Source organism: Dermochelys coriacea, chromosome 23, assembly GCF_009764565.3.
Source record: "Dermochelys coriacea isolate rDerCor1 chromosome 23, rDerCor1.pri.v4, whole genome shotgun sequence".
Taxonomy (NCBI): Eukaryota; Metazoa; Chordata; order Testudines; family Dermochelyidae; genus Dermochelys; species Dermochelys coriacea.
The window spans coordinates 11,556,596-11,566,245 of NC_050090.1; the positions used below are offsets into that span (position 1 = coordinate 11,556,596).

A 9,650-nucleotide genomic window follows, 5' to 3' on the forward strand; every position below is an offset into this window, starting at 1 on the left:
GGCGCTGGCTGGGCCCTGTGACAGATGCCCCACCACCATTCCCCAGGGCGCTGGCTGACTGGGGAGGGGCAGGAAATGGTTCCCCTGCTTCTAGCCACCAGCCCTTCTCCCAGGGATGACGGGGCTGTGGGAGGGGCAGGGATGCAGCCAGCCCAGAGCTCAGGGCTGGCCAGCCCGTGGCCTAGCTGGTGGCCCATGTCTCTGCCCTCACTGTACTCTGGCTCCTGGCAGTGCAGGGTTAAAGGGCCATTCTCCAGCCAGCCCCATGCCAGTTGCAGGCAGCCCTGGAAGAAGGGAGGGGGCTCTGTCAGGACCTGGCTGGAAAAGATGCGGAGAGTGCCTGTGGAGCCCGGCTGAAGGGAAGGGAGCAGCCTCCCAGCCCCACTGATCCCAGCCCAGGAATTCCAGTGTTGCCTGCTCCCCAGTGTCCAGAGGGGAGGCAGCTGGCTGGGACCCACAGCCAGAGCAGGTGCCTGATCTGCATCCTCAACTCACCCCGCGTGGGGACGTGTCTGCGGGAGAAGTGGATCTTTCACGTCATGGGGACAGCCAGTGGTGCCTCCCGGGGCAGCAACAACAATGCGGCCTCCATGTTTGAGACAATCTTCCACCCTGACACCCCTGCCCTACTCCTGCCCCATGGAAACCCTGCTGAGTCCCCCTGCCCCCCACCTCTTCGCTGGGCACAGGTGAATAGGGCCAAGGCATTAGCCCCACCCTGGTTCCAACAGTGCACTAAGATAATTCCCAAATCCTGCTCCAATGACCCCTGCCCAGGAAGTGCCCTCAGCTTTCTCCACCACACGCTGCCCGGGGCATTGCTGGGCCACACGCTGCACCCAGGAACCACAGGGTGAAAGGTCCCATTGGTGCTGCTTGGCTAAAGTGCTGACATGTTCTTCAGTCTAACTCAGCCCCAGTCAAAAAAATCCATGCAGCCGGCGAACGGGGTCAGCACCTTCCTCTGCTTTCACTTCTGCAAACTCCAGGGCAATTTGGGCCCCTCGCTGTTTGGATTCAGCTGATTCAGCTTCCTTATTTGGGCCAGATGACACCCACTTAACCCCATAACAGCACTAGTCAGGGTGCGCGCTCCTCAGGCCAGAGATTTTCTGATGGTTGGTGTGATGGGGACCTCTAGCCAGTCCACCCCAAGGTGCAGATGGTCTGGTCTGGTCTGGCCCTGATCCTGGTTTGCTGCTGGGCCCCAGCCCTCCCCCACCCCCGTGAGAGTCTATTCACCTCAGTTGCACTCCCCCCCAACTCCTCGCCCCCCCAGCCCTACTTCCCTAACCCCCCATTAGTGGGCCGGGCCAGCTCAGGAAACAGGTCCATGTTCAGGGCAGGAGCCGAGCTCTGCAGCAAACCAAGGGCCCAGATTGCCCCCCTCTGGCCCAGCCCAGCAGCTGCTGTTGGCACAGCTGGGAATTGGAGGCTGCCTCACCCACCCTCACCCCTCCTGCTCTGCCCCCTGCTCCACAGGGTCAGTGGGGCCAGGGGAGGGGCTGAGCGAACAGTATAAAGAGGAGCTGGGAGGGACTCAGCTGAAAGCCCAGCATTGGGGATCTGTTGTGAGCATCTGTCAGTGAGTGACGGCACCCCCTGCTCCTGCCCCATGGAAACCATGGTGAGTTCCACCCCCGAGCCTCCTCCTGCCCCATGGAAACCCTGGTGAATCCCCCCCCACCTCCTCCTCCCCCATGGAAACCCTGATTTGTTCCCCCCCCCCCAGCCTCCTCTTTCCCCATGGAAACCCTGGTGAGTCCCCCTTGTCCCGCCCCCACCTCCTGGCCCATGGAGCTCCAGGGGTGACCCCTCTTCCCACCTGCCCCCTGCCCCAAGTAATCCCCAGTGGGTCCCCTCTGTCATTGATTTAGTTGGGGATTGGTCCTGCTTTGAGGAGGGGGTTGGACTAGATGATCTCCTGGGGTCCCTTCCAACCTGGATATTCTATGATTCTATGATTCACCTACCCCCCACACCTCATGAAGCTCCAGGGGATTCTTCTCTGCCACATCTCCTGTGGGTAGTACAGCAGGGACTAGGGGATGTGAGTTGGGGGGCTCTGGGTTTGTGTCTTGGGCTCGGGGACACTGACACTTTGGAGTGCTGTGCAGGTGCTGGGATGGATGCCCAGGGCTGGACTCCTGCTGCTGCCCCTTCTCCTCTGCTTCGGGCCAGAGACCGCCAGGAGCATCAACCCAGCTGCGCTCAGAGTGATTGTGAATTATGTTGATAGGTGAGTGAGGCCCCAGTGGGGCATTTCCCATCTGGCTGTGACCCCTCTGTCCTCCCTGGGGGGCAAGCGAAGGGAAAGGGGGGAAGATGCTTCACATTTGCCCTCTGTGGCTTTCTATCTGGCACAGATGGCTCAGTCCATGGTACAGCTGGGAGGGGGTGATTCTAGAGGTACAGGAGGAGATGGAGCCGAGAGCTGGGAAGGGTGATTCTGGAGGAGCAGAGGGGAGATGTGGGTCTCATTACTTGCATGAAGGGCTGGTTAGAAACCGGAATTCCAGTTCCCTCAGAAATTCTGAAATTTCTATTTTTTTTCCCTTATGAATCAGAACTAAAATTTGAAATCTTCCACGGAATGGGAATTCCAAATTTTGTTTTGGAAAAATTGAAAACAGATTTTGATTTGACCATACCTAACTATTTCAATTCAATAAGTTCATAGATTCATAGATACTAAAGTCAGAAGGGACCATTCTGATCATCAAGTCCGACCTCCTGCACAACGCAGGCCACAGAGTTCAAATGTTTCCATTTCAGCTTTAGCAGCTTGACTTTAATATAATATAATATAACAATCCAGATGTTTTCACTGGTATATTATAAACAGTAATATAACATAATATAACAAAAGTTAAAAAAATAAAGTCCTAACCAAATGTTTCAATCTAAACAAATTGTTGTGATTATTTTTCATCAAAAAATTACACAATTCCACCCCCGCCCCACCCCTCCTGCTCCTGCCCCGCCCCCATTCCAACCCTTTCCCCAAAGTCCCCACTCCAACTCCGCCCCCTCCCTGTCCCTATTCCAACCCCTTCCCCAAATCACTGCCCCAGCTCCTCCTCTTCCCTGCCTCCTCCCCTGAGTGCACCGTGTTCCCGCTCCTTCCCCCTCCTCCCGGAGCTTGTTACACCGCGAAACAGCTGGGAAGTAGGCAGAGAAGCAGGGACGTGGTGTGCTCAGGGGAGGAGGCGGAGGTGGGGAGAGGAGGGGGAAAGGAGAGGGGAGCTTGGCTGCTGGTGGGTGCAGAGCACCCCCAAATTTTTCCCCGTGGGTGCTCCAGCCTCGGAGCACCCACAGAGTCGGCGTCTATGCATGAGAGAGGGAGCTGGAGATGGGGCCCATCACAGCTTGGCTGGCTCATTTGGGCACTGGCTTGGCCAGAGTGGACTATGGCTGAACTTCTGCCGCTCTGTGCTAACCTAAGGCCTGTCAGGTTCTGTGGCCAGGTGATTCAGTGGTGCTGAAGGGCTAGTCTTGGATTCGGGGAAGCTGTGGGCCCGCTGCATGGAACAGTTCTTGGGGCCTGGCCAGCCATGGGGGTCACTCCCAGGGGACTGGTTCCAGGCTGTGGCATAGATCAGACCCGGTGACTCCACGACACCATGTAGTCTCCTTAGAGAGAGAAGCGAGGAGGAGCAGTCCTATGGGGATCCAGGCCGTGCTGTGTCTGTGGGCATCTGAAGCGCTTCCTGTTTTCCAATTTTTATCAAAATCAATAGGGTTCTGCCTCTTGAGGCCATGAACAATCCCGTACGCTTTGTAAGGGGTGGGGTGTGTTGTTCAAAAGGGATCACGTGACACCCAGACAGACAGAGAAAGCGAGTAATGCCACCCATGGTGCGTAGGGTCCAGCATCGCTCGGCCAGTAATCCTTGCTGGTAAACTTGGCAGAGGAAGCAAGCACTGGGGAAGTGTAAATAATGGTGGGGACTGGTCAGTTCTACAGAAAAACCCTAGATCACCGGGTAAGTTGGCTTACTCAGACAACAGGTGTTTTAACACAGCCCAGTGCCAGACACCTAGGAGCAAAGAGCGCCGGTCACAGCTGCAGGACTGGGCTTGTCTCCTGGAAAGCAGCAACTCTGCGAAGCATCCAGGAGTCACGGTGGAAGCCAACAGAACATGAGCTCCCAGTGCAATGCTGGAGCTGAGAGGGCAAAAGCAATGCTTGGTTGGATGAACAGGAATATTGGGTAGCAGAGAGGAGGCATCACCTCTGCATACAATGTTAATGACACCATTATGGGATACTGCATCCAGTTCTGGGGTCCACGCTGCAAACAGGATGTTGATTAATTGGAAAGGGATCGGAAAAGATGGATCCAAGTCTCTTTATCTCCTAGAGAGAGACTAAAGGAGCTCAGTTTATTTGGCTTATCACAGAGAAGGCCAAGAGACATGACTTAGAATCATAGAATATCAGGGTTGGAAGGGACCTCAGGAGGTCATCTAGTCCAACCCCCTCCTCAAAGTAGGACCAATCCCCAACTAAATCATCCCAGACAGGGCTTTATCAAGCCTGATCTTAAAAACCTCAAAGGAAGGAGATTCCACCACCTCCTTAGGTAACGCATTCCAGTGCTTCACCACTCTCCTAGTGAAAAAGTTTTTCCTAATATCCAACCTAAACCTCCCCCACGGCAACTTGAGACCATTACTCCCCTTTCTGTCATCTGCTACCAATGAGAACAGTCTCGATCCATCCTCTTTGGAACCCACTTTCAGGTATTTGAAAGTAGCTACAGTCAGCTCTCCTGGATTCCTTTCCCCCTCATATTATTCTCCCAGGGGATCCTGCCCATCAGTTCCCTGAGGGAGTCAAAGTCTGCTTTTCTGAAGTCCAGAGTCTGTATTCTGCTGCTCTCCTTTCTTCCCTGTGTCAGGATCCTGAACTCGACCATCTCATGGTCACTGCCACCCAGGTTCCCATTCACTTTTGCTTCCTCTACTAATTCTTCCCGGTTTGTGAGCAGCAGGTCAAGAAGAGCTCTGCCCCTAGTTGGTTCCTCCAGCACTTGCACCAGGAAATTGTCCCCTACACTTTCCAAAAACTTCCTGGATTGTCTGTGCACCGCTGTATTGCTCTCCCAGCAGATATCAGGGTGATTGAAGTCTCCCATGAGAACCAGGGCCTGCGATCTAGTAACTTCCGTGAGTTGCCGGAAGAAAGCCTCGTCCACCTCATCCCCGTGGTCCGGTGGTCTATAGCAGACTCCCACCATGACATCACCCTTGTTGCTTCAGAAGGGTCTATAAGTATCTACATGGGGAGGAGATTTCTGAGAGCAGAGGGCACCGGCACCGACTTTCATTTTCCCCACTCTGCCTCTTCCGCCAAGGCCCCACCCTTGCTCTGCCTCTTTCCACCCCAGCTCCGCCCCCTCCCCCAGTGCCTCCAACCCACCGCTGAACAGCTGATTGGCAGGTGGCTGATGGGTGGTGAGCACCCACTATTTTCTTCCCATGGGAGCTCCAGCCCCAGAGCACCCATGGTGTCAGTGCCTATGGCAGAGGGCGCTTCGGTCAAGCAGGCAGAGGCAGAACGAGATCCAGTGGCTGGATGCTAAAGCGAGACAATTTCAGAGGGGAAATAAGGTGCAATGTCTAACCCGTAGAACAACTTACTAAGGGACGTGGTGGCTTCTCCATCACGTGGAGTCTTTAAACCATGGCTGGGTGTCTCTTTCTCAAACATCCACCCTAGCTCATACAGGAGTTATGGGCAGGGATCCCTGGGGCAAACTCCCTGGGGCCTGGGCTATGCAGCTCAGACTAGATGTTCACAATGGTCCCTTCTGGCTTTAAACTCTATGAATCTGTGACCCAGATTCTCTCCTCTTTCCCCCTGAAAGGTTTCGCCCCGACAAGGACGGCCAATATGCAGTCGCGGTGAGCCTGCCCCAGGCGGCGTGTAATCTCCTCGAAGAGCAGCAGCTGAGGGTGTACCTGAGTGAGGCAGAGCTGAACGAGATGAAGGCTAAACTCAACAGCAAGGAGCTGTTCGAGGGCCAGAACATCGCAGCCGCCCGGCACAGGTTCCAGAAGAAGAACTCCACCCTGCACTCTGAGTTCCTGCTGCTCAGCCCAGACCAGAACAACGTCAGCGCTGTCTCCCGCCTCCTGGACAAGACCCGGGGCCAGGAGGCCTGCCCAGAAACCCATGTCCCGGGCAAGGAATGCGGCAACAACTGCTACAAGAAGTGGTCCCCAGGCGAACCCTGTAGTTGGAACAGCTGCCTTATCTTCTTCACCAAGAACTCGCCGTGCCTGGGCATCTGCCTTAACGCCTCGAGCTGCTTCTACATCCGGGACCTCATGGATGGGGTCTTCGGTGCCATCAACAACAACTTCCGGGCCTTGGCCTTCCGGCAGGTCTACCAACCAGACAAGGCCCAGAAGCGGAAGGCATTGTGGGAAGCCTGGCAAACCGTCCCAAACGCCCCGATGTACAAGTGTGATAACAATGGCTGCGCCAGCTGTGAGGAGAAGAACCTCAGCCAGAACCCCTGCCTCGAGGGGGTGCCAGAGATGAGAGCCAAGCCACAGAGAGCCCACGGGTGATGGGATCCCAGTGAGGATGAGTTGGCTGGCTGGGACACAACCAGTCAACACACCAGTCAATCCGTCTCCCTAACGTGCCCCTCTGTCTCTCTGGCTAACACACCCGCCTCTCTGTCACACTCCCTATCTAGCCATTGCCATAGATACTGGGGGGGCTGCAATCCCTCCCCTTTGCTCTCATTTCTAGGGTGCCCACCACCCTGGTACAGCAGTCCTGGATTTTCCCTGAAATCTCTCTCGCTCTCTGGGGCCGCAGCCCCATCTGTGTCATGTGGGTGCAATTCCAGTGTGGCGCACTGAGTCCAAACAGGGGTGGCATGGATGGGACAAGTCAGTGGATGAGGCAGACCCGGGGCACAATTGGAAGGGGCGGAGGTGGCAGATGGGAGATGGGATATGGCGAGGGGTGGGCCAGATGGGGGATGGGACATGGTGGGGGGGGGCGGTCAGGTAGGGGATGGGATGTAGCAAGGGATGGAACAGATGGGGGATGGGATGTGAGGTGAGGGGCAGGGCAGGGCAGAGGGGGGATGGGACGTGTGGGGAGGAGCGGGAAATGTGGGATAGAACATGAGGCTGGGCCAGACTGGGGTGGGGGATGGGAGGTGGCGAGGGCTGGGCAGACTCCAGACTCCAGGGTTAGCATATTTGAACTTTCAAAAAAGAGGACACTCCACGGGGGGGGGAGTGTAGCCCCACCCCCTAGCCACTCCCTCCGACTTCCCGCCCCCTGACTGCCCCCCACAGAACCCCCAACCCATCCAACCCCCCCGCTCCTTGTCCCCTGATCGCCCCCTCCCGGGACCCCTGCACCTAACGGCCCCCCGGGACCCCACCCCCTATCTAAGCCGCCCTTCTCCTTGTCCCTGACTGCTCCCTCTTGAGACCCCTCCCCACCCTAACTGCCCCCCTAGGATCCCACTCCATACCTGTCCCCTGACTGTTCTGACTCCTATCCACACCCCCGCCCCTGCCAGATACCCGGGGCTCCACGCCTATCCAACTGCTCCCTGTCCCCTATCTGCCCCCCGGATCCCATGCCCCTTCTCCAATTCCCTGGTCCCCTTTCCGTGCCACTTAAAGCAGAGTGTCCGGCTCCGCACCCAAGGGAGCGCCCAGCCCAGCCCGAACGCTGCCGGCGGCATGCTGAAGCTGCAGGGGAGTGGGGAAGTGGGAGAGGGGCTTTGGCTGCCGGAGAGGCCCCACGCGAGTGGCTCAGTCCAGCGTGGCCACCCTGTCAGCTGCTTTTTGGTCTTTAAATAGCTGTCCGGGGCCTCACGTCTCTATCTATCTGCCCGGCACCCATACCTCTGTCCATGTGTCCGGCTCTCTCCAGCCCTGTAGGGCTAACCAAAAACAGCACAATCAGAGGATGTGGGAGGAGGCAGAACACGTCCGTCTGTACTTCAGCGAGAGTGGATTTCTCTGTCTGTGCCAGCACAATGTGACAAAATGAGACAGCTGGGCTCTGGCCCATTGACTTCAAGGGATCGGGGCCATTGACTCTGGACTTGCTTTTGGCCCATGGACTCTCCCTAGTGAGGCCATGTCTGTGGGCCGTGTGTGGTGTTTGGGTCCGGAGCCCGAGAATCCATCAGTCTGTCTGTCAGCAGGTTATTTTGGGTGTGAGTCTTTCAGGGAAACGATTCTCAGGGGTTTAGTTCCTGTGAGGGGGGTTGAAGTAACTCCCCAGACAGCACCAAGCTCGTGTCACTGCCCTGGGATCGGAGTGAGGGGAGTGACTATTATGGGCCAGACCCCGTGCTGGTGCTGAACTCAAGGGGGTCATGCCGATCACACCAGCTGGGATCTGTCCCTGTCTGCTCAATCTGTCTCCATTTCCCCACTCCAAGGGGGTGAAAAAACAAACCAGCCCCTGACCCGGCCTGCACACACAGCCCTGACCAGCAGGGACCCCAGACCACAGTGCTGCCCCTCCAAACACCCCAAAATAGAGTAAAGCTGGCACAAGCCTTTATCAACAGAAACCTGACTCCTCCCTCTACCCCTGCCCCACAGCCCTTGGTGAGTGCCCCCCACTGCCTTAGGGGAAAGCCTGGCAGTGTGTGACAGAGGAGCACCCCCTCTTGGTCACTCAGCAGATTGCTATGAGGGGATCTGGCCGCTGGATCCTGAATATGAAGAAAGCCCTGACTTTGTCTCTGTCTTGGGGTCCCCAGGCACACTCTTGGGGTGCAGACCCTCTGCCTAGCACCCGCCCTGACAGCTTAGACACATGGTGCCCTGCCCAGTCCCTGGAACTAAAACCATGGGCAGAATCCAAGATTCCTGGTTACCAGTATGCTACTGCTTACAACTGAATAGTTGTGTAACCCAGTGAGACAACATTTGTCAAGTCGTTCTCCTGTGGCTGGTCTAGGAAGATGCTAGTTATTACTCCTTGAGCTCAGATAATAAGGGCCTAAATTAGGGAGCTAAAATATAAGAGGTTCAAATGTTGCTACTGATCTACATAGGGATGAATGTTCTTTTCATTTTACAGCACCGAGCATAATGGTTTTGTACAATGCCTAGCACAATGTGGCCATGGTCCCCCTGCCACCCCACTACCCCAGTGAGTGCACCCCACTTTCCCCAGGTGAGTGTCCCCACTCCCTTAGGGGAATGACAGATGGTGCGTAGCAGATGAGCGCCCCCTCTTGGACACTCCCCAGATTGCTGTGAGGGGACCCAGTTGCTGGATCCCAGAATCTGAACAGACCCCAGGTCTGGGCCTTGTCTTGGGGTCCTCAGGCACACACTTGGGGTGCAGACCCTCTGCCTAGCACCTGCCCTGACAGTGTAGACACACGGAACCCAGCCCAGCACCTACAACTAGCGGTGACCCCTCAAACTCTCCTGTAGCTTAACACCCCCCTGGCTGAACTTCACCCAAAGGTGGGAGCCCCAGAGGGTCCCTCTTCACCAGCCCATCTGAGAGGTGCAGCACTGACACACAGACTCTTTGCACAGATGTCTGACACAGACCTACCCACCCCTCCCAATCTGGCTCAGGGGGCAGGGAATGGGACCCAGAACCTTTCTCCTATGGGGTACAATGTGCCAAC

At 56.3% G+C, this 9,650-nt stretch overlaps 1 protein-coding gene across 1 annotated transcript; it reads left to right on the forward strand.

Annotated features, from left to right (window-relative positions):
- The first annotated feature begins 1,531 nt into the window (after positions 1-1,531).
- On the forward strand, positions 1,532-8,482 carry LOC119846926. The gene is made up of 3 exons (XM_038381170.2): positions 1,532-1,627; positions 2,118-2,239; positions 5,874-8,482. The coding sequence occupies exons 1-3, from the start codon at positions 1,616-1,618 to the stop codon at positions 6,580-6,582; spliced, it is 843 nt and encodes a 280-aa protein (XP_038237098.1). The 5' UTR covers positions 1,532-1,615; the 3' UTR covers positions 6,583-8,482.
- The last annotated feature ends 1,168 nt before the right edge of the window (positions 8,483-9,650 follow it).